At 46.0% G+C, this 25,040-nt stretch overlaps 1 protein-coding gene across 1 annotated transcript in view; it reads left to right on the top strand.

Moving 5' to 3' along the window:
• Positions 1 to 24,562, top strand: part of LOC308327232 (roundabout homolog 1-like) — a 124,688-nt gene extending 100,126 nt beyond the window's left edge. Inside the window, exons 14-31 of the mRNA XM_080780492.1 lie at positions 19 to 253; positions 2,838 to 2,959; positions 5,068 to 5,239; positions 6,172 to 6,375; positions 7,711 to 7,737; positions 8,614 to 8,653; positions 8,874 to 9,031; positions 9,522 to 9,881; positions 10,267 to 10,371; positions 17,137 to 17,284; positions 17,576 to 17,806; positions 18,489 to 18,675; positions 19,272 to 19,477; positions 19,900 to 20,024; positions 20,840 to 20,977; positions 21,856 to 22,071; positions 22,861 to 23,024; positions 23,385 to 24,562. Coding sequence (XP_080636618.1) covers positions 19 to 253; positions 2,838 to 2,959; positions 5,068 to 5,239; positions 6,172 to 6,375; positions 7,711 to 7,737; positions 8,614 to 8,653; positions 8,874 to 9,031; positions 9,522 to 9,881; positions 10,267 to 10,371; positions 17,137 to 17,284; positions 17,576 to 17,806; positions 18,489 to 18,675; positions 19,272 to 19,477; positions 19,900 to 20,024; positions 20,840 to 20,977; positions 21,856 to 22,071; positions 22,861 to 23,024; positions 23,385 to 23,399 — 2,853 coding nt within the window. The 3' untranslated portion in view covers positions 23,400 to 24,562. The remainder of the gene's footprint in view (positions 1 to 18; positions 254 to 2,837; positions 2,960 to 5,067; positions 5,240 to 6,171; positions 6,376 to 7,710; positions 7,738 to 8,613; positions 8,654 to 8,873; positions 9,032 to 9,521; positions 9,882 to 10,266; positions 10,372 to 17,136; positions 17,285 to 17,575; positions 17,807 to 18,488; positions 18,676 to 19,271; positions 19,478 to 19,899; positions 20,025 to 20,839; positions 20,978 to 21,855; positions 22,072 to 22,860; positions 23,025 to 23,384) is intronic.
• The last annotated feature ends 478 nt before the right edge of the window (positions 24,563 to 25,040 follow it).

The following is a 25,040-nucleotide window of genomic DNA, read 5'->3' on the forward strand; positions in this document are numbered from 1 at the left end:
TCTTTCTATCTCACCAAGGTGGAGCAGCAGTCTCCATACATCCAGGGCTTCAAGGTGATGTACAGGCTGCTGTCTGCTGAGCCTGGAGGCCAGTGGAGTGTTCTGGACGTGATGCATGCGTCCGGTGGGGAGGACGGGGCGCTGGTCACTCAGCTGAACAAGGCCTCCGCCTACCAGTTCAAAGTGCGTCCCTTCTTCGACGAGTTCCAAGGGGCCGACAGCGAGGTGAAGCTGGCCCAGACGCTGGACGAACGTGAGTCAGTCAGTAGTTTGCAAGTGCTGTGAAGTAACTTAAGTTAATCGGCTCGAGTACAGTACTTAAGTATAGACTCTTGAGGCTTCACTGGAGTCTTTCCAATTTTCTGTTACTTTTCTTCTACTAACCTGCATCTCAAATGTTGTACTTATACTCCAGTACATTTATTTGAAAACTTGAGTTACTAGTTACTAGCAAAACATACATTAACCACTTCAGCCCTATACATTTCGGCCATTTGAAAATAGCCCGATGTACAAGCTTGCGACACATTGTGAGCTTGTAGATCTGCTATTTTCCCTTTTTGCTATTGGGAAATGGGACATTCTGCATAATGAGTCATTTTTACTTTTGGTACTTTAAGTACATTTTGATGCCAATACTTTTGTACTTTTACTCAAGTACTTTTTGAATTCCGGACAGAGCAGTTCCACATTGCAGTATTGATACTTTTACTTAAGTAAAACAATTGACCCACCACTGGTCTTTTGGTATGAAATGTTATAAGTTCAGAACTATTGGAGTAATGTTGCCACCTAGGGGTCACCAGTGGTGCTATCGCCTCTATAACCTCAGCAACCAGCTGCATGAGACATGACATTCATACTTACATCTCAAAGGTCAAGCCCGGGCTAAAAATCCATATACAACAAACAATGGGACACATTCACCTTTTCCTCACCTTTTTAACTATGAACATGAACATTTGAGAGCAGATGCATGTTGCTCTGAATACCGTGGGGGCAGCAGTTCCTCAGGGGTAGAGTGGCCGGTAGAACAGCTGGATGGAAATCGTGAGGTTTCCTGCTGCTTGAACCCGGGCTCCCCCAGAGTTACAGTGTTGAAGTGGCCTTGAGAAAGACTCTGAACCCCAAATTGCTCCTGATGTGCAGGTTGGTGCCTTGCATGGTTTTCCTCCGCCATCGTGGTATAAATGTGTGTGAATGGGTGAATGTAATGCACAATCTATGTAAAGCACCTTGGATAAAGTGGCTATATAAATCCACCATTTACCATAATTCAGTGGTTGCCTGTGGTCCGTGGACCGCTAGCCAGGGGTCCTTGAGGTGGTTCCACCGGGGCGGGATCCCCCGATAAATCAGTTAATTTAGCATCAAAATCACTTAATCACTTTCACTATTTATAATTTGGCTATTCAAAAATACTAATCTACAAGAGCCTATCTCACAACATTGTGAGTTTGTTGATCTGCTGTTTTCAAACAATATTGAGAAATCTCAAACAATTTTCTGTCTTGGGCTCCCCGGCACAACATCCTTCAGATGTGATCATGCGGGTCGGTCCCTAGTGGCCCAGTACATCAATTTGGGCCGTCCTTGATGTGACAATGTTTGAGAAACACTGCTGTGTAAATTGCACGGATAGAATCGATATCCGGCGGCCACAATCCACATGCATTCAGCATGCAAGGGTACAAGAATGTGAATGTGAATGCTGTGTTGAACAAATCACCCTGGAAGTTATTTTGATTAAAGTACTTTTCATGCCGCGTAGAAAGCTGACACGAGACAGAGAGCATCACCTGCTGGGACATATCCAGGTTTAACCCATCAAAGGACCACTTCAGCCCTTTCCAACCTATCTTCATATTATTGGTCCACATTAATGATCATGATAAAATAAAAATAAAACTACTCAGTCTGTGTCTCATAGGAGAGCTGTGGGCAGTTCAGAAACCCGTCCACCAGTGACATCATCGATGGGGAATCCAAGCTAATAGAAACTGCAGGCTATTCCTGAAAAATTGCAATGCGAAAATGGAAATCTTGTTTAAAAAAAAAAAAACTTGCCTAACGATGATGTCACTGGTGGACTCTTAATCTGAACTACCCACAGCCTGTGAGGACCAATTCTATGAAGATAGGTTGAAAAGTGGAGAAGTGGTTCTTTAAGACCCGAGGACCCGATTCTACGAAATCCTATCCTATAGAAATCACATGTTTCTATAATCAGTGATGCTCAAACTGTTTCATGTCAAGAAGAGAACCCCTAGATTAGAATGATCTGTATTGGGCTGCTGAGCTCCATCTCAATACAGGCTACTTAGTTCCAGGGACCTCCCATGAGGAGCAAAGATTAGAGTAAAAAATGTTCACTGTGAAAGAATAATATTCAAAGATTTGAACATGTTTTCACGATAAAAGATGATGCGGCACCCAGTGCCACGCTTTGAGCTTGTAGATCTGCTATTTTTCAATAGGTACAGTATAAAATGATGGTTAACGTGGTTAAACGCTAACATGACAGGTTCTTAACCCATTTTGGGAGGGAACCCCTTTTGGTGTTGGCATTATATCATGCTTTAGCTATTGAAAAATAGCAGATCTACAAGCTCATAGCGCGCCACCGAGTGGCGCGCTACGAGCTTGTAGGTCTGCTATTTTTTAAAAATCAAAGAACCACTGACATAGAAACATAGCTTTTTCAGAAAACTGTCAGGATGTAGAAGACATTTTTATAATCTGATCTCAGGTCAAAATGGGTTAAATAAGTCTTGTCTTTTCTCTGTCTGTCTGCATGTCTGTCTCTGTGTGTGTGTGTGTTTGCTGCTCTCTCTCAGCCCCGGGAAGAGCTCCGCAGGGTGTTACAGTGACAAAGAGTGATGCCAACGGGACCGCCATTGTGGTTGCTTGGAAACCACCTCCGGAAGAAGACCACAATGGAGTGGTTCAGGAGTACAAGGTGAGAAGGCAGTACGGTACTCTTTTTTTTTTACTGGAGTATTTCCAATTTTCAGTACTTTTACTTCTACTCCACTACATCTCAGAGGCAAATATTATACTTTTACGCCACTGGATTTATTTGAAAACTAATCAGCTATTAGTTACGTTTTATATTTGGATTATTATTATTATTACTAAACATACATTAACCACTTCAGCCCTATATACATTTCGGCCATTCGAAAAATAGACAATGTACAAGTTCACAATTGCGTCGCAAACTAGTCGCAATGCATTGTGAGCTTGTGAATCTACTATTGTCAAAAGATTTGTAAAACTCGTGAAATGGTACATTCTGCATAATGAGCACTTTCTTGTTTCTTTGTTGAATTCTTCTGATCTTTTACTACCAGTAAAGTAAAGTAAACTATTTCTATTATTGCAGTATTGATACTTTTACTTAAGTAAAACAAATGTGAGTAGTTTCTCCACCACTGGAAGGCTGGGCTGGCAGAAATGGAGCGAATATTATCGAGCTCCTGCCGTCTCCTACTCACGTCTGAATTATGGGTGTCTCAGTGAAGGGGATAGCTTGATGAATCACATTGCCATTTATCCAACTGAGGGTGATATTTCACTGAAGACGCAGTGAAATGTATCTTAATGTGTCTTTATGACTTTGTTTTTTTCTCTGCTGTCGTGGTGAATAACTATTGACTATTTTCTTTCTTTCTTGCGATGATTCTACTGATTACTTTTGGTCCCTGAAACCTATTTTATACTTCGCACAACGGTGTCATGCAAACATAGTGAAAATAGGCGATTTCAATAAGATTGTGGATCAGCTAGTATTTTCACTATTTAAAAAATATCTTTTGACATTTTCTGACATTAATGCCTATAATGACACACCCAAAAATAAGCATAGATTGATTATTTTATAAAATTATTTGTTAGCAATAATAATTTTTATTCTATAATTATTATTATAGGGGAATTTTAGATGTCTTCATATAAGAACTGTGTTTAACTGTTAAACCGATCATCCCGGACTTTTCACTCATATGGTTATGAAGCATCGACTGAAGGTGGAAATACAAATATACCCAAAGAGTAACACAATAAGCGCTAGAAACGAGTCAAACAACCCAGAGACTACATTTCCGGGTAGGCGGGAATGATTCGTGGTTACTACGAAGTAACCGAGTCGAGTCACTGCCAGCTGAGCTTACGTCAACAAGGAATCTCAGGAACGCAATGTGTTGACAGCTGGGCGTGACGTATATTAGCAGCAACATTTCTTAAATTCATATCCTTGTAGTTTCAAGGCTTTTGCGGCCACATTAATTCCATTTTCTCCAGAGACTGGGTGTATCAATATTAATGGATATCATTAACGACGCACAGCCAGACAGAAAGGCTGGGATGATCGGTTTAGTTTTCAAACACAGTTCTTAAATGAAGCGACCTAAAATCCCCCTATGGGGATTTCAATGCAAATAAATAAATATACGAACCGGCGCCCTCTACTGAAAGTGACGCCAGACTTGAGTGCTCTATGCTGCCGAGATCACATACACAAAACCAACAATTAAGACATACAGATATAAAACACAAAAACTAATTTTTAACACTAAACTTTTTTTCGCTTCCGTTGCTAGCCTCCACAGGCCTCCCATTGTAGAAACAGCCTACATGATAATCCGTGGTACACGTACAAGTGCACGCTGTTATTAGTGTTTTTTTCTGCTCAAAATGGGATAAAGTACCATGTTTGGGACCGTGTACAACATTAATCCGAGCTCGCGCTAAGAAAATGTGTTGTCCGCGAGTTAGTACACAGCCTAGAGTGAGGCTACACTACAGATAAGGAGGGTTAGTACACAGCCTAGAGAGAGGCTACACTACAGATATGGAGGGTTAGTACACAGCCTAGAGTGAGGCTACACTACAGATAAGGAGGGTTAGTACACAGCCTAGAGAGAGGCTACACTACAGATATGGAGGGCTATCATTTTGCGCATTTCACTAGCCACACGATCCCGCATACTTCTACTATGTAAAACATTTGAGTACTACTACTGGTCCTTACTCCTTCCTCATGCCTCCTCCCTCCTCCTCCTCCAGATATGGTGCCTGGGTAACGAGAGTCGTTACCACGTCAACCAATCGGTGGACGGCTCCACCCTCTCTGTGCTCCTCCCCAGTCTGGCTCCAGGAATCCGCTACAGTGTGGAGGTAGCCGCCAGCAACAGTGCTGGGCCCGGGGTCAAGAGCCAAGTTACCTTCTTCCAACTCGGTGAGATTCAAGCTCCCTCCCCCAGAGAAAATCTGGAAAAGTTGCAGATCTAGGCCTGGGCCGTGGCTCAGCGGTCCAGTCACCTAGGCCGGTAGTCCGAGTCTGGCAGCGTGCCGCGGGTTCGACATCCCGATCCCGATGGCCTTTACTGCATGTATCTCCCCCATCTCTCCCCCCCATTTCCTGTCAGCCTACTGTCTGTCTCTCTATAAAAAATATAAAATAAAGGCAGACCTACAAGCTCGCAAGGTGGCGCGACATGACATGTTGTGAGCTTGTAGATCGGCTATTTTGGGGTGTGCCAACCTGGTCGCGCGATGAAGTAAATCAGGCTTTTTCATCAGAAAAGTTGTTTGTTGTTGCAAAATAACTTTTTCAATATTGCCTTCAAGGCATCTTCAAATTGACTTTTTTGTTATTGATCTTCTGCCATTTTATAGATTATTTATATATTGTAGCCTATTTGACTGGCAATAATGAAATTTAATGAAATTTGATCTAATCTATTATATTTTTGCCATATCAACATAACGGCCTATATCAGAGACCACTCTCAAGGACCACCAGTGGTCCTTGAGAGGGTTCCAGGTGCTACCCAGCTAAATGATGGAGAGTTGTTAACCAAATGTACCCTTATAGATCTTTAACTCTTGAGAGTAAAAGTATTGTTAAACCAAATGCATTACTTAAATTAGTCTACACAATTAGAGAATGTACGGAAGAATTGTTATTTTGATCAATGTTTTCCAAAAGCATGGAATTGTAGACAAAATCTTATCCAACGATAACAAAATATTCGAAGTATTGGATCTGGCAGGCTAAATCTCATTACATGGTGGTCCGTGGCTCAAATGTCAAATAAACAATGGAGGGTTGAAACCAGTGACCTACTGTACCAGTCATTATATTGATCTTTGTGTTTGATCGTTTAGATTCCACGGGCCAGGTGATGATTGACAGCCATGCTGAGGACAGAGACGCCCTGTCACACATCTCAGATGTAGTGAAGCAGCCGGCCTTTATTGCTGGCATCGGCGCCACCTGCTGGCTGATCCTCATGGTGTTCAGCGTGTGGCTCTACCGTCACCGCAAGAAGAGGAACGGCCTGAGCAGCAGCTACACTGGCATCCGCAAGGGTGCGTGCTTATTATAGCCTACATCAGTGCTTATCAGGCTTTTATTTTTATTTCAAGGACCCTAACCATATTTCTGAAAGTGTACAAGTGGAACCAAATGGACCCTTATGGGTCTATTTGTACAATTAGATTTATAGACCTGTAAGGGTCCATTTGGAGCCTCCTCAGGGTCTCTTGAGGGTCTCTGTATCCCACTTTGAGAACCCCTGTCTTGTCCTGTGTACATGTACATGATATCTACACCTTTTTACAACGATGAGAGTGTGCGATTTTAGATGCAAATGACAAATGAACTCCAGTGCTAGTGTACACTGAGTCATCAGCAGAAGAAAGGGTGTTTTTTCTTTTTTTTTGCATGAACATTTAAACAAAAGACCAAGAAGAAAAGCAACAACATGTTGGAAGAATAATACGAGAGAGGTGAATTTCAGTAGACCCGTGCGTGGGTAGTTTATAGAAACCTTTGACAGCGCCACATCATCACAGGCAGATTTCTTTCACGACAGGCACATCAAGTCTCGTCGTGCACGGAGAGACAGATAACCAGACCGCGTCACACACAGGACGGGCTCTGTAATCTCCGCCGTTGTGACTTGAAGACCTCAAAAGCAAGTGGCCATCAGACGTTCACATGGCACATCCACCGATTATGCTCACATTCAAAGGCTGACATTTTAGAGCTCATTTGTAAGCTGCCATCTCTCCACCGCGCCGTGGCAACGGTTCATGGATGTCTGAGGCTGTCAACCTGCCCGTGTACACCACCGCATCACCGTTATCTCCCTTCTTTGTCTGCCCGCCCATCACCCCCATTAACCTTCACCGGGACACTTTGTCTAAAGAAAAGCGCAGCGTTAGGGCAGGCAGCCTCACTTCTGTGCCTTTAAATAGTTTGCATAGTGTAATAGTATCAGAGCCAGGGTCACGATGGTCTCACCACATTTGTTTCATTTATTCTTTATCGGGATCAGATCGGAGTCTATTCACGATGCGTACAGAAGTAAACATCTTTGTTGCTTTGTTGCAAAAAGCTTTGTCTTCGTGTCAGCTTTTAGTTTTGTCCGATAAAGTCGATACACACAGCAGAGATCACGCGAGATAACACAACATGCAGAAAGATTAAGAAAAGGTCAACGTGATAACTTCATCCAGGCTCGCAACACGTCGCTATGCCTCGTGGTGTGAGCTCGTAGAGCGGCTATTTTTGACATGCAACACTATTGTACGATTAATTATCTGAGGCTTATCAAGTACGTATATGATGGAACTGTGTTCTATTTAACTGATATTGATTTCTTCACTTTGTTTCCTATCTTTGTGCCCCCTCCTGAGCAGTTCCGTCCTTCACCTTTACACCCACAGGTATGTAGCCTACTGTATGGATCATGTTCAGGTTAATCAGGTTCATTTATTTGTTTGTAAGGGGCGATTTGGTGTGCAGCAAAACATAACATGGCAGACATGACAATGACAACATATTATAAAAGCACGTGATTCACATAGATTCATAGAACAATAAAAACAGGATGGCAGGTCAAGGTAGTGTAAGCAATTAGAATTCATAACAAATACAAAATAAATTTGTAATTTTAATTCATAACAAAAAGCGACAAAGTTATCTCCTCCTCCTGTGGAGGAAGCTTATTTGGATAAAAATCATCATGGAAATGTTTCTGTTTCTGTTGTATTCATGACAACCTTGTGTTTGTTTGTCCAATTCTAAAGTGAGCGTGTAATTAGTAATTACAAAGACCTGTAATAAGGTCCACAGTGTTCCATTCTAACTACCACTACCGGTAGTAGTACTAGTAGTAGTAGTAGTAGTAGTAGTAATAATCATAATCATAATTATATATTTTTTCTTAATTTGTATAGCAGCATAAAATGCAGCCAGTGTGCCTTACATAAAATAGATCAACAAAATAAATATTACAATATTTTACAGATTTTACTGCATGCTCGCATGTACTGGAACAATATTCTTTCATATGTTTTCATGGTGTTGTTTTTCATGGGGATTGGGGAATCAACATGACTCAACACAGACATTTCAGCATAAAAGACAACAGATTGCAGTAGCAATTGTAGCTGTAAAAAAAATACATCATCTCTTTAAAAAAAAAGAAAAAACAACACTCAGGGTTTATAGGATTTCTGCTTTGAACACTTTGTTTGGGTCAAACTAATGGAGATCTATTGTGAAGTGTCATGTGTATTGTATTGTTTTCATATGTGCAGTGGCCTACCAGAGAGGAGAGTCTGTGTGCAGTGCCGGGAGGTAAGTGAAACTATCCGTCTTGGTCCATGAAAACAAAATTAATGTACAAGGAAACCAATTCACTTACAATGTTTCTCCACCAGGGGGAGTGCATGCACCACCTTTCTGAAAAACAGAAAAGCATTAGCATCCATCTCACTCTCTTTTGGTTTTACTGAGGCATGAAGACAATGTTGTTTTTTTGTCTTAATGCGGTTTGTTTTCATGGTTCTTGCGGTAGACCTGGCCTTCTGGGTATGGGAGAACCTTTGAACCAGCTGTGGTTGCCAGACAACTGGCCCAACGCCTGCACCAACAACCACAAAGACTGCAGTATAAACTGCTGCAACAATGGCAACGGCACCAGTGACAGTAACATGACCACATACAGTCAGCCAGGTCAGTACAGGACTAAGTACTAGTATTCACTATGTAAACATTAAAGGTAGTGTAAATGATATGTTGTGGTTAAAACCAAAGGTTCTTTGTGAAAATGTTAAAGCTCTATATTCTGATAGTGGTTTTCAACCCTTTTCATATCAAGGCCCATTATTTTTTTGGCATTTGAGATTTAGCCTCTCAGACCAAAAACGTATTTTGATATCCTTAAGTTAGTTGAGTTAAAGATCTATAAGGGTCCATTATTTGGTTACCAACTTTCCATCATTTAGCTGGGGACCACCTGGAACCCCCTCAAGGACCACTGGTGGTCTGCGGACCACTGTTTGAAAAAAAAAAAAAAAACACTGCTATAGAGTATTTTGTTCAATGAATGCCTGTCCCTCCAGCTCTTTAATAAACAGAAAGGGCATTTTCAGGTGCATGGGTTGCATTGTGAAGGCGGTTGTTTGTCTTCATTATCACGTGCTGTGCTGTGTGTTCTTCTCAGCCGACTGCATCGCCAACTACGGAAGCCACCTGGAAAACAAGCAGGCGGCTTCGCTGGGACCCGAGACGCCGATCTACAGCGACGTGAACAACCTCAACAACGAGCTCAAGACCTTCAACAACTGCGGCGTGTGTTACGGAGGCTCCGGCGGAGGAGAGGGCCAGGGCGGCAACATCTACGAGCCCATCCCCTACGCCACCACCCAGCTCATCCAGGCCAACCTCATGAGCAAGGCGGCGGCGGAGCGCGGCGCGGAGCAGCAGCAGTGCTGGAAGCAGCCCCCCAACCCGCCCCAGGTGCCCAAAGACCTGACGGCACAGATGCAGTACAACGTCATGGAGCAAAACAGGCTCAATAAAGGTGACCATTTTCAACCTTTGGAGTCCCTGTTTTGGACATGTCATTTTAAGCATAGTAGTATTCGTTGCTGTCAGGAAACCGCCCAACTCCATTTTTGAGCGTTTTTATTTCTATTTTTAATAAATCGGTGCTATTGGACACCAAATCCAAATCTCATGCTAGTAATTGACAATATAAAGTCACAATGTCAAGTCTGATGAGGCAGTATTGCTTTGTTTTAAAAATGAACATTTTGGAGTTAGGTAGTTTCTTCCTGACAGCAGAGATTCAATTGTAGGATAATAATATATATTTAATATATTGAAAAAATACAAAATTGACCCTTCCTGTGACAATGTTTTTCTTCTTTCCGTGTGGGGGTCATGTTTACGCAACGTTTTCCAAGGAGGTGAAGGGACGTTCCAGAGCGCCATACTGTGTAACCCGTGTCGTGACCACAGCACGGGAGGCTCTCATCACAGCTCTGACAGAGGCAGCAACAGCACTTCAGGTAATAATGCCCCATACGTGCTCTCAATGGAACATTCCTGTGTATTGCAGTCCATCTCAAAACATTCTACAGGTGCTGAACAAAAGATACACGTACAATGAAAAAGGGAGGCTGTAGACTGCGGTGAAAGAAAAAAGGAAGGCAGTTGTTCCTGACGAAGACCTGCATGGGTCCAAACGTTGTGTCTCTTCTTCAAATAAGTATCCTGGGAGCTCAAGAACAGTGTGCGGACTGCACATTAATACGATAGTTACGTATGTAACTACGGTTCTATGAGTCCTGAATGACCGCCAGAGGCGGTGCTTTAAGCACTGAATACGTCCCTTCGCGCATGCGCAGTCGAGTATTTATACCAACAATGTCAATTTTGACCCCGTGATGACCCCCGGAGTAGTCTATAACTTCCGGCAGTCACCTGGGGCTCAGTCCCTACAGAATCTTCTCGCGAGAACACGAGGATTCTGAGTGACAAGAGTGCCTCTGGCGGTCATTCAGGACTCATAGAACCGTAGTTACATACGTAACTATCGTTCTATTTCGTCCCTGCTGACCGCCAGAGGCGGTGCTTTAAGCACTGAATGACTTATACCAGACAAGTCACGAGGAATCCTGATTACAAACCTCAAAGGGTAGAACCGGAGGATTCGGGGAAGAGGACCACGTCCAATGGGTGGGGAGTGGCCACGTTCACCCTGTAAAATCTTGAGAAAGTGCCTGCCGAAGCCCATGAGGCGGCGGCACAAATGTCCTCCAAGGGCACCCCTCTCATGGCAGCCCACGATGTGGAAATGCTCCTTGTAGAGTGGCACCGTACACCTGATGGTACGGGGAGGTTACTTACCTCATAGGCGTGGCTGATTGTGTCTACAATCCAGTGGGACAGGCGCTGCTTGGAGAGAGCGCCGCCTTTGTTCACACCACTATGGCAAAGGAATAGCTGCTCTGCCCGCCTGATGCGTGCAGTAGCTTCAATGTAGGCTCTCAGAGCCCGGACTGGGCACAACAGCTCCAGTTTGTCTGTCCCCTCTCCAGGTGGGGGGTTAAATCGAGCCAGCCTGATAGGCTGGTTGAGGTGAGCCTGCGACAGCACCTTCGGGAGGAATGCTATGTTTGGCCACAGCGTGACCCCCGAGCCGTCTGCGTTCCACCTCAGACATGTTTCACTGACTGACAGAGCGTGCAGTTCACTGACGCGCTTTGCCGATGTAATGGCCAGGAGAAGGGATGTCTTGTATGACGCCCACTTCAGCTCGGCCTGTGCCAAGGGTTCGAAGGGAGGCCCGCACAGGGCGTCCAGTACCCGGTTAAGGTCCCATAACGGAGCCCTCGGAGCTCTCGGGGGATGCAACCTCCGAGCCCCTCTCAGGAAGAGGGACACCAGGTTGTGGCTCCCTACTGTGCGGTCGTTAATTGCCACATGGCGGCAGGAAATTGCTGCCACGTAAACCTTCAAGGTAGAGGGGGACCGGCCCTTACCTAGTAGAGATTGTAGGAACTCCAGGATTTTGGGTACAGGGCAGTGTACTGGGTCTTCGCCCAGATCCCTACACCAGCTGGAAAACAGCTTCCACCTGTTGTCATACTGTAGCCTGGTGGACGGCGCTCTGGCGTTCAGTATGGTGTATCTCACCGGGCTGCTCAGCAGTGGCTCCGGCCCCTGAGCGGCCAGACGCACAGCTGGAGGCGTTGTGGGCATGGGTGCCAGATCCGGCCTCCCAGCTGTGACAGTAGGTCCCTCCTGTCGGGGAGGCGCCAAGGCGTTCCGTGACAGAGGCTGTGGAGCAGGGGGAACCATGTCCTCCCTGGCCAGAAAGGGGCCACCAGCAGGATGGTGTGACCCTCCTGAACGACCCTCTGGAGAACTGAACGTACCAGAGGAAGTGGTGGAAATGCATAGAGCAGCTCCTGTGGCCAGGGGTGCGCCAGTGCGTCCAGGCCTAGAGGACTGATGGTTTCCGCTAGGGAAAACCAGCGAGGGCAGTGGGTTGACTCCCCTGAAGCGAATAGGTCCACCTGTGCTCTCCCGAAGCGGGCCCAGATGGTGTGCACCACCTCTGGATGGAGGCGCCATTCCCCTGACGGGGGCTTCTGGCGGGAGAGGAAGTCTGCGAGGTGGTTCCGCTCCCCTGGTATGTGCACCGCCCGTAGGCTGGTGAGACGGGGGGCCGCCCACGTCAGCAGGTCTGTGGACACCTCTAGTAGTCGTGCAGACTTGGTTCCGCCCTGGTGGTTGATGTGGAATACGGTTGAGGTGTTGTCTGACCGTACGAGTATGTGCCTGCCTCTCAAGTATGGCAGGAAGCGTTGTAGAGCCATGTGCACCGCACGTAGCTCCAGCACGTTTATGTGGTCTCGGCGATCTTCCGCCGACCACTGGTTGCGAGCTGTCCTGCTCTGCCACACCGCACCCCAGCCCAGGGGGCAAGCGTCGGTGGTGACGATCTCCCTGCGAGAGGGAATGGACCCCATAGGGACCCCCCTCGACAGGTAAGCCCTGTCTCTCCATGGGGCTAGGGCGAGTAGACACTGTTGTGACACGGTTATCTTTTTGTGTCTGTGTCGCTCGGCGTCCAACTGAAAACTGTTCAGCCACCTCTGCATGGGGCGCAGTCGCAGCAAACCCAGGGGGACAACGGCCGCCACGGACGTCAGTTTGCCCAAGAGGCGGAGGAATGTGATGAGCGACAGCCGACTGCCTCTCCGGAACATGGGAAGAAACTTCATAATGTCGTCCACCCGGCGTGAGGACGGACAGGCTTTCATCGTTCTGGTGTGTAACGTCAGACCAATAAATGTTGTGGTTTGGGATGGGATCAGGCAACTTTTTTCCACATTTACCTTTAACCCCAGCCGGGCTGCATGGGACAGGAGACGTGCTGTGTCCTCGGCTACCAGCGCCTGGGATGGCGCACAGATCAGCCAGTCGTCGAGGTATGGCAGGATCTTGACGCCCTGCGATTGGAGAGGCGCCAGCGCCGCTGCCACACACCTCGTGAATACTCTCGGAGAGAGGGAGAGTCCGAACGGCAGAACTCTGAACTGCCAGTGGCGGCCTCGATAGGCAAACCGCAGGAACTGGCGGTGTTGCCGAGCAATGGGGACATGAAAATATGCGTCCTTTAGGTCCACTGATGTGAACCATTCCCTGTGGGCGATGGATTGCAGGACGTCCCTTGAGGTCAACATGTGGAACGGAATGACCTTCATGTATTTGTTTAGCACCCTCAGGTCTAAGACGGGGCGAAAACCGCCTGTCTTCTTTGGCACTAGGAAGTATGTGGAGTAGAACCCCCTGGGGTGCTCTCGGGGGTCTACTGCTTCGATGGCGCCCTTGGCCAGGAGGATGGACAGCTCCTGGTCTAGGGCAAGGGCCTTTGCCGGGTCGGCTATAGTGGTCATTCTGACCCGGCCGGCTGTGGGGGGCCGGCGTCGGAACTGAAGCTTGTACCCGTGGGTTAAGGTGGCAATCACCCACGTGTCCGAAGCTTGAGCAGCCCAGTACCTGAGCTGCTGAGGTGTAGAGTATCCGACGGCCGGCCGCGTGGTCTCAGCGTCTGCCCCCCCGGCCCCTAGGGGCCCTGGGGGGGGGTCCCCCAGGGCCCGGGGCACGAAACTGCCTAGTAGAGGGCCGGCCAGGGTTATGGCCCTGCCTCTGTTCAGTCCGCTGGGAAGTGCGCTGGCCCCAAGTGGGGGCCTGTGGCAGGCGAGCTCGGGTGGCGGCCGAGGGGCCTCTGCTCCTGTTGGGAGGTCCCTCTGGGGGAGGCATGCGCTGTCGCCTCAGGCTTGACAGCTGCTCCTTGTCCGCCCTGGCCCGGATTGTGCGGTCCAGCGCTTCCCTCGCAGCTGGGCCGAATATCGCTCCCGGCACCACTGGAAGACCGCGCAGGGTTGCCCTGGTCTTCTCAGTCAGGTTGGCCTGAGAGAGCCAGACTTGGCGCCGCGCCTGAACGAGAGTGGACATCATCCGTCCCAGCTCTCTTGACATGAGGCCGAATGCCTCCAGTGATGCGTCGCAGAGGGTGTTGGCGTCTGCGGGCTCTGCGCTCGCGTTGTTCGCCTGCAGAGATGCAGAGAGGGCGAGCATGAGGTGTGACAGGGAGTTGGAGATCCTCCCGGCACGGGCTCCTGCATCATAAGCCCTTATGAGGAGGTCATCGGTGGTCCTGCACTGGGGTCGGGGGCACCTGGTGTCCTGCCGTAGCGCCTCGTCGGGGTCGACAACTAAGGAAGCGATGCAGGGCTCCACAGCCGGCATGCGCTGCAGGCCGACTCCTTCCGGGTTGTCCATGGCCGCGAGCATACGCCCATCGGCAGAGAGACGAGAGCAAGCCTTCGAGTCTCTCCAGCAAGTGTGTAGCTCCTTCAGGAAGTCCTCTGAGTGAGGAACGGTAAAGCTAGAGGGGGCTGGCTTGTTCTTGAAGAAACGGCTTGACGGGGCTGACTCCGCCTGCTGCGGTCCAGCCAGGCCCTGATGATCAAGAGCCATGTACAGGGCGGCCCTCATGGAGCCGCCAGCCGTCTCAGTCAGACCGGTCTGGGCTGATGAGTACGAGCCCTGCTCAGAGGCCTCGGAAGCCGCCTCTGCCCCATCCGCCTCACTTTCGTCATAGTCGTGGAAGTGGGTGGCTGAGGCCGCCAGGGACAGTGTGTCCGGGTCCTGACCCTCAGGGATCAGGTGCGGCATCGGCGGAGTAGGTGGTTCTACGTCCTCCGGCTGGATCTCGGGCTGACGGGCCATGAACATGGCCCTCATTAGGGCCAGGTCGGCAGACATCTGGTCGACCTTAGATGATAGCCTATGGTCAGGCCCCGCCCTTCTCTTGGAAGCAGGGGTCGAGGTAGCAGGTGTGGTGGATCGACGCTTGGAAGCCCTGGTCTGTCGTTGGGTTAGCATGCCCAATGGGGGAAGCTCACCGTCCACCTTCTCCACCTGTGCCAACCTGGCTATCCTCACCTCCCGGGGCATGATGGTGCAGTTCATGCATGGGTTGTCGCCGAGTGCCTCCCTCAGATGTTGGGGGCCAAGACACCCAGGGCAGAGGTCATGCCCATCCTCTGGCCGCAGAGGAGCCTGACAGGAGGTGCACAGGTGGTGGCAGGGTTCGTCCATCGGTAACCCACAGATGTAGCCCAGAGCGCGGACGCTAGTGGTTGCTAGAGGTGGAGCCGTATGCTGGAGGGAGGGAGCGCAGACGCTGCCTGTGCCAGCAGAGGCTACTGTTGGCTGTGCTAAAGGCCGCTTAGCTGGAGGAAGGGGGCGCGCACGCCACCTATGCCGGCTAAGGGGTGCTTTAACAGCGATAGAACAGTATATATAATATATAATTATATATAGTATATAATAATAATACAATATATATAATATATAATTACATACAGTATATAATAATAATATAATATATATAATATATAATTATTATTATATTAATATATACTATTAATATTATATTATTAATTAGTATATAATAATAATAACAATACAACGTATAGTTACATATATCTAATTTGACAAACAACAACCTATAAAGAGGCAGTGACTCTATGCCGAAATTAAAGTACACTCTTGAAAACAGTGACGACCAAATCAGTCAAGCTAATTCACATATCCGGGGTTACTGAAGTAACGCCAAACTTAAACTATAAGCTTAATAGTATCATTAAATAAGTACACTACAGTACACAGAATGAGTGTTACTCGAGTTGCACCGTGCTGCGGCGTGCCGCGTCGCAGACACGGGCTAAACAGAAAACTAAACAATAAACAATAGCAAATTAGCAATGTCGGCTAACGTGCTGGGAGCGGGCAGCGCTACGCTTGCCGTCACTAGCACTACCGCATAGCATACAATTCAATTAAATGCATGCATGGGAATCAAACAGTGTAAGCTGGCAAAGAGACCCGAACTTATCCGTTCAGCTTTAACCAGTGCTGAACGGGACGCTATCAGGTCACCGATCGTAGCACGCAACCGTGTGTGTGGCAGGGAAGCAGCGCGCACGCAGCCTATGCGCACAGGGGTTGTTTGCTTACCTTTAGTTCGTTCCCACGGGGAAAAGAAGATATAAGATGATAAGATGATAAGAGTCGCAGTTCCTGGAGGGCGAACGCGCGTCGCTACTCCGACCAATAATGGTCACGGGACTACCAGCAACTCAATAGTTCTGTAACAATGCAGTTCAATTCTGCTGTAGAACTCTGTACTGTGTACAACTTGCGCAGCGAGAAGAAATTAGGGACTGAGCCCCAGGTGACTGCCGGAAGTTATAGACTACTCCGGGGGTCATCACGGGGTCAAAATTGACATTGTTGGTATAAATACTCGACTGCGCATGCGCGAAGGGACGTATTCAGTGCTTAAAGCACCGCCTCTGGCGGTCAGCAGGGACGAAATAGAACCCTGGTTGTCTGGCAGAAACCTCGTCGTAGGCCTATCTCCATTTATTTATTTATTTTAGATTTCATAAATGAATGCCCACAGAAAAGTTACGAAGATAGCTGATCTACAAGCTCTCAATGCATCGCACCGCAATTCGTTGTGAGCTTGTAGATTGGCTATTCTAGCTACCGGTATTTATGAAAAAAAACATTATGTGAAAGTGGTGAAATTATAGTTTAAACCAATGATAAGTATGAACGAGAGTTTGTGACTAAATAACAACTACATTGGATCCATTGGTCCATCTCCTGAAAAGCAACAGCATGGGACATACAAGGTTTCCACCCGACAGAGACACGTTTCTATTCCATTCCTCTCTGCCCTTCAGGGAGTCAGAGTTCTAAGAAAGGAGCGCGACCGCCCAAGGTTCCCAAACAGAACTCGGTACACTGGGGAGAACCTCTGCCTCCTCCTTATTGCAACCCACCAACACAGAGCTGGAAGAGTGAGGAATATGCCCTGCCTATGGATAAGAGGTGAACGCACGCACGCACGCACGCACGCACTCACGCGCACACACACACACACACACACACACACACACTGCGCACACACACACACACACACACACACACACACACACACCCACACACATGCATGCATGGCAAGATCTTTTCAACTAAGAAGTGTGGACACCAGAATACTTTTCACAGTTAAATCCCCTAGAGGGTCTCAGAGCATCCCTTTATACTGATGCCAAATCCTCATCTCTCTCTCTCTCTCTCTCTCTCTCTCTCTCTCTCTCTCTCTCTCTCCCTCCCTCTCAGTTTGGATGCAGATGGCCAGTCGTCTGTGCCCGCCTTGAGGATGTACTTGCATCAGGATGGCATGGAGGAGGTGGATGAAGACAGGGAGAGAGCTGAGGGACAGAGTTTCCTCCTGGACAGAGGTCCTACCCCCCCGATCCGAGGGACGGCCTCATCCTCTGCTGCCGTGTCCCATAGTAGCCACCAGTCCATGGCCACATCACTCACGCCCTCATTGCAGGGAGACCCCAGGTAACCAAAATGAACCTGATCCCCCCCCTCTCGTTCAAATATATGTACCCTCTCGTCCTAGTGTACGAATACAGATGTGCCATTCCAACTCTTTCCTGGTCTTTTCCTGAAGATTATCAGAAAATGCATGTTTCTCACTGACGATGTTCTGACAATGCACTGACAATCCACTGAATTGCCAGGACGTGAAGTTCTCAAACGTCACAACTGTATCTGTATCTGCGATGAGGAGAGATATCTCAATCCGTTTTGTACAAAGGCATGCGACTATCGATCATTTAATCATTAAGGGACCAAGCTAGTCCCGAAGTGCTTGGTCCCTTAGTAAGTAGAGCTCTTGCCTTTGGACTACAACGTTGTGTGTTCAAATCCGGGCACTGCCAACACAGCACATGAATTTTCAAGAACCCTGCCCCCACAATTAAAACAGACCCTGTCACAATGACATGGTCTTCCATGTTTCTATGGCTTATTGTGCATATTGTTCTTATTGCTTTTCGCCTTCCTGCTTGGTCCCGCCTTATCGCTGCTTGCAGTATATCCGTTCCTTTTTTGAAAGTGAGTGAATATTCAGTAGGATTGTTTTAATCATTATTGTTCTCTTTAAAATGAATGGAAAAACGGAAAAAAAATCGCTTCAATTATTTATCTTTACCCCTATTTTTGTACGGTGTTTTTCCAGCCATCCTCTGTCCCCAACACACACCTACATGTGCCTGGATATAGACGGACAACAAGATGAGGAGGAGGAGGAGGAGGTCATCGATGAGGAGACCCAGGAGGAGGAGGAGGAGGAGGAGGAGGAGGAGGAGGAGGTGGAGGAGGAGACAGAGACAGCACCGAGCCACTGCCACTCAGTGGTGGAAAAAGTACTCAAATGTTATATTTAAGTAAAAGCATCAATACTGCAATATAGAACTTAATCTAAATCTACATTGTGAGCTTGTAGATCGGCAATTTTAAAATGGCCAAAATGTATATAGGGCTGAAGTGGTTACAGCTTGTTTTGTAATGATAATCAAATTCTACAAAGTTAACTAGTAACCAAAGTTTTAGTAAAAGCACAATATTTTCCTCTGGAGACACAGTGGAGTATAGAAGAACTGGAAATTGGAAATACTCAAGTGAAGTCTAAATACCTGAAAATCGTACTTAACCCATTCTGACCGGGAACCCATTTTGGTGTTGGCATCATGTTATGCTTTAGCTATTGAAAAATAGCAGATCTACAAGCTCATAGCGCGCCTCCGAGTGGCGCGCTACGAGCTTGTAGGTCTGCTATTTTTTGAAAAATCGAAGAACGACTGACATTTTTAGAATCTGATCTCAGGTCAGAATGGGTTAATCAGACCAGTGCGTGTCCAGTGGAAACCTCGTATGAATCTGATCTCAGGTCAGAATGGGTTAAAGTACAGCACTGAAGTAAATAGTACTTAGCTATACTTTCCACCACCTATACCACCAGCGCCAAAAGAGCCAGCAGCAGCAGCAGCAGAACCAGCACCGCCACCACCCGCACCACCCTTCTCTCCAGAGGGTCCACCAACACGGGCGAGGGGGAGCCTACGAGCAGACCCCGGCCTCCAGCACCGGAGAGCTGGACAGATCCGTCACGGGCTCCATGCGGAACAGTTGGGGCTCGGCCTCCGAGGACAACATTTCTTCGGGCAGGTAAAACATAATAATGTGCATTCCATTACGGGGGGGGGGGGGGGGGGGGGGAGTGTTGAGAATGTATTAAGGCTGAAGAACAACATACAGATCATAGGAACAACTACGCACAAGCCTCCTGGCCCTATTCTCAGACAGTTTTTATTGTCCAGTCTTAACAGAGATGCTATACTAAATTAAATGGCCATATCAGGATATACTAAAGATAAGGATGACACACAAATAGTTACACAAGTACACATTCGCTGACTGAGTGCATAGTGACCATGGAGGAGTCTGGTCAGCTGGTAGACTGACAGCTGTAGTTAAGTTAGAATGGGCACATTAGTGCTGCTGACTATAGCATTGAATGAGATTAACAAATACAGAATAATACTTATAGTTGGCAATCTATTTGGCATTCTAAAATATCCATTACACAGGTCCAGTGTCGTCAGCACCTCCGAGGGGTCCTTCTTCACGGACACCGACTTCAGCCAGGCCGTGGCCTCATCGGGGGACTACTTATTGGGCCTGCGGCGGTACAACACGGAGGACGCAGCGGCAGGTGAGAATACAAACTGCACACCAAGGGTTCTCGGTATGTTGTCCGGTGAAATCAAGGATTATTTTTAACCACGTTAAACCTGGCATCCCTGTTTTGGGCAATATTTTCCAATTACAAAAAAACAAAACATTCAATTAAATGAAAAGAAAAATGAAATTATTCAAAAATAAGCAGATCTACAAGGTCTCAACTTTATCACTATGTTCATGAATCGTTCAACATTGCCTTTTTATATCGATATTAGGTCCTTGTGGGGTCGCCACGACTGATTTCAGTCTTTTTTTATTCCGTAGAAGCCCAAGTCATGTCTTCTTTTGAGCCATGTTGCACAGCGAAAACATGCATTGACAGCTTGTAGATCGTCTATTTTCGGTTATTAATTTAGAGCTTTTGATGTGGTCAAAATGGCAATATGTTCCGAGGCATCTTCCATAAAATCTGTGATAGTCTCGGTCGGACATTTCATATAAAAAGCAAAGGTTAAAGCCTCAATCTGTGATTTCTTTCACCTGGTTGGCAGCAGGGACAATATTACTAAAACATCATCATTTTACATATTGTGTTGATTGTTTAGGAATCAGCACTAGCTCCTTTCATGCATTTTCAGTCGTGAGATTTTATTTTTGCTTTAATCCATGAGAGTTACATAACTGTAAGGTACATTTTTGGTTCCATTTGTACACCCTCAGTTATAGGGGTCCGTGGGGGGGGGGGGTCCTTGCGATTATAATGTTTGAGAACCACTGACATAGACAATATAATTCTGATTAATGTTGTCTCAGGGCACCCAAACATTCCGTATTTTCCTGCCACAGGTCAACGTCACCAGCGCCCCAGCAGCCCCATGTCCACAGACAGCAACATGAGTCCTGCAGTAACACAAAGGAGGCCCAAGAGGCATAAACACTATTCTGTTCAACGGGGCCACAAACCCAGAGATGACTTCAATGATGGTAAATTACTGTACTGGTTCTCATCTATTTTGAGGGGCGGCAGTGACTCGGGGGTAGAGTGGCCGGTAAAGCAGCCGGATGGGAACCGGATGAGGTTCCCAGTTCGATCCTGGGCTCCCCCAGAGTTATTGTCATCGAGCAAGACTCTGAACCCCTTATTGCTCCTGATGTGCAGGTTGGTGCCTTGCATGGTTTCCTCTGCCACCGGTGTGTGAATGGGTGAATGTAATGCACAATCTATGTAAAGCACTTTGGATAAATCACTATATAAATGCACCATTTACCATTTTGTGGCACTGGTGCAGGACAAAAAAGGAAAAGAAAGTCTGCAAAACAGAGATTGCTGCTCCAACTATTTTACCTGGCAAAAACACAAGCAATACAACATTTTCACCAATGAGTTTGGTCTTCATCAGGTGAAATAATGAATGCAGCAGTGATGTCTTTTGTACTTCCATCTTAAATGCCTTACTGTAATATTGGTACAATATTTGGAAATTCTCTTTTGTAAGCATCCTTGGATTTAGCACTAGCAGGATTTATTACGAATGGTCTAGCTTTTCTGCATTGTCGAACCTTTGTGATATATTGTCCCCTAATCCATCACTCTTCAGTTCACGTTGTGATGCGGTAAGTCTAGATAAGGGTCATCAGTCACTGTAATTATTTCACCTGACAAAAAACAAACTCATGGTCGAAACGTTATTTGCTTGCACAGTATTGTTGGAGCAGCGAGGTGTTGTATGGACTTTCTTTTCCTTTCAATGATGGTAAAAACACACAGAATGCTCACACACAATAAATATATTTTAATTATGTGTGCCTGTTTGCCCTTGAAATTAGGTCTGACATTTGTACCTCTGTGCTTTGCTCTACAGACATGCCTCTGAATTTCCCCAGTCAGAAGTCCTCTGGGGACTGTAACGTGAGGGGGGCCACGCTGCCCAGGGTGGGCTCCAGGGAGGCCAGGGGTCGACGAGGCAGCGCAGGAGGTCAGAAGACCCGAGAGGGTTCTTTTGAGCATAGAGAGAGCCAGGAGAAAAACAAAACTCCACAAGGAGGGAAAGGGAATTGCAAAAGCCGACAACATTCAGGTACTGAATTCTTAGAGTGAATGTAACCACCGTGCTCTATTGAAAACGCTATTTACTTAGACTGCATGTCTATGTCTAACTACTATCTTTTGTCTGAATGTAAACCCTACTATTCAAGTGTAAAACCTAGTCTCTTAGACTACCGGTAAATGTAACCCTGTGCTGTTAGATTGAATGCAAACATTGCTCTCTTACTAGTCTGGATGCAAACCCTAACCTCTTAGACTGATTGTTATCTTACGCTTTACTGAATGTAAACTACAGATGTAGATCCTATTCTATCCAAATGTTCTTTATGAATAAAATAATGATAAAGACATGACGAGTATTTTGTATCAAACCTATTCAGTTGATGCCTCATTGGTTATGCTCATTATTGAAGAAAAACAGAGGTAAATATCGGCGGCCCCATAGCATTGTGCGGGCCGCCATCTTGGAGAGGGCAAAACACAACAAGCTGAGCGTTGCCTAGTGACAGGGATCCCCGCCTAACGATATATATTAGCGAGACGATTATGAATCAATACAAAGCTCCAAAACACGTTAAAGGCGTTTTTGGTACAATGGGATTCCATGAAAAACACGTTAAAGTCCTTCGCGGCCAATGAGTTTACACAACATTAGGCCAAACAATACCCCTACTCTCTTAAAGCTAAACCTACTATGTTTGGCTGAATGTAACCCTAGTGATACCGTCAGCTCTTTGCATTCAACGGTGGAATTATGCTCTGATTCTAAACTGTTAACATTTTAATGATTAATAAATTATCCTCCTTTCACTCCCACCAGATTTCGGGGACATCCTTTTGTATAGCCGTCCCTCGTTCCCTTCAGTTGACGATCACAGGGACCCTGGTGGTCCTGTATCATCTGCAGACTCCAGGGGCAAACAGGGTGAAGAGGGGACTCCTGCAAGGCTGGGAAGCTTGCAGCCACAGGTGCAGGAGTTAGAGGTGTGTAATAAGACCGGAATCACTGCTACATACCTCCAAATGTAAAGTTCTGTCAGTTGCTTTCATGTTGATCAGTGGTTCTCAAATTTGTATTTTTTTATTCTTTTATTGTGCATAAAGAGTGTGCATTTGGCTTAATTTGTACATTCTCAGAGTTACAGACCCTTAGAGGTCCATTTAGAATCCCCTCAAGGACCCCTGGGAGTCCCCCTGGATGCCACTTTGAGAACCACTGCTGTAGATCGTCATTAAATGAATGACTGATTAGATGAATTAATTAATTAGATCGTCATTTCACGCAGTGTTTTCTTTTGCATGTAAAGCATACTTGAAGTTAGAACCCTTACTTTATTTCAACAGTTACTGGAGAGCTGAGGTGCAAATGTCACAAGAATAGGAAGCTTCTGCAATTGCCTGGAAGAAAGGAACATGACCTTTTTTATATCAAGAAGTACCTGACTGACACTGCACAACGCTCTCTAGTTTTCTAGTTCCAGTTTTTCATTAGTTGTCCAACTTTGAAGAAAGAAGACGGTGAAAGAAAAAAAAAAGGCGTTTAAGTCTCTGTGGATTCTAATTTGGACTCTAATTGTTTACTTGTTAGTGGTTGATAACTAGCTCCCATCATCCTTGGTGGTGGTGAGTTATACTCTGTGATGTAAGATGAACTACATGCACATTTGATGGCTGTTGTGAGTGTATACAAAGATGTTTTTTCACAAAGACTCCCCGATGTGGTCTTTGCTTGTCAGTTATTCTTGCTATTTTACTGTAATGAATATTTGGTCATCATCACCAGCCATCTCGTACTTATTATTTAAGCATTTTACTGCCACAAAAAAAATGCTTTGGTGGGATCTTATATTTGTATTGCATTTTGTAAAGCACTATTAATGTTTTGATATTGATGTCCATCTTGTTATGTGTATTATTCGTTCTACATTGGTTTTATAAGCACAATCACTTAATTGTTTTATTTTAAATCATTTTGAGGTTCCATCCCACGTCATGGAAATGGTGGGAAATAGTCTGGTCAATGAATTGTTAGCTTGATTCAGACAGACAGACAGACAGAGTGATGTGTCATGGACTGAGATGCACATGTTCTTAGTTGTTCCTATTCAGACATGACACATACACAGAGCGTGGTACTGAGGTGGTTTGTTTTCTATCTTAACCACATGAACCCTATAGCGGAGCTATAATGAGGCGTACATTCGGCGAAAATATCGGATCCGCTACTTTCAAGGATGACATTTTGGTCTAAAAAAGGGAAAGAATTAGGGAGCATCGTATAGATCCCTGCGGGACTCCGGTGACAATTATGTACATAGGGTTTACGTGGTTAACGTGTTAATAACTTGGCTTACTTGTCAGGACCATCAACAGTTTTGTAATCTCCTTCCATTGAGTCCATTATTCATTCTAGTGTTGTTTTGTTAACTGAAGCTCGACAAAACTGGTGTATTAACATGTGGAGTGAAGAAGATAAAACAAAATATGTTATTCACTAAATTAAAAAAGCATTGCAACCAGGGGTCATCGGCTCATCTCCGTGCTGGCTTATGGTCGACATTTTTGTCAAAATTACATTTTTGCCACGGACACACAACAGTATTGTTACAAGAAACACATGAAGAGCTATAGCCCTGAATGACTATAACAGGCCTATAACTCCGAGAGTGTTCCAATGGAACCAAATGGACCCTTTTTACGGGTCGATTTGGTTCCATTTGAACACTCAGAGTTAAGGACATTTCAGAACGACTAGTACTAGTTGGACTCCTAATGTGGCATAATGTCATAGTAAATCAGTGTGATACATATTCTGGAGAATTGACATTCGTACGGCATACTATAGCGCGCCGTTTTTCATCATTTTTGAGATTTGAAAAAAATGAAAAAATGAAAAAAAAAATCCGCAATTTCCAATTTCCGCAATTTCCGCAATTTCCAATTTCCGCAATTTCCAATTTCCGCAATTTTCAATTTCCACAATTTTCAATTTCCGCAAAT

This window comes from Protomyctophum bolini (assembly GCF_963924005.1).
Source record: "Protomyctophum bolini genome assembly, chromosome: 13".
Taxonomy (NCBI): domain Eukaryota; kingdom Metazoa; phylum Chordata; class Actinopteri; order Myctophiformes; family Myctophidae; genus Protomyctophum; species Protomyctophum bolini.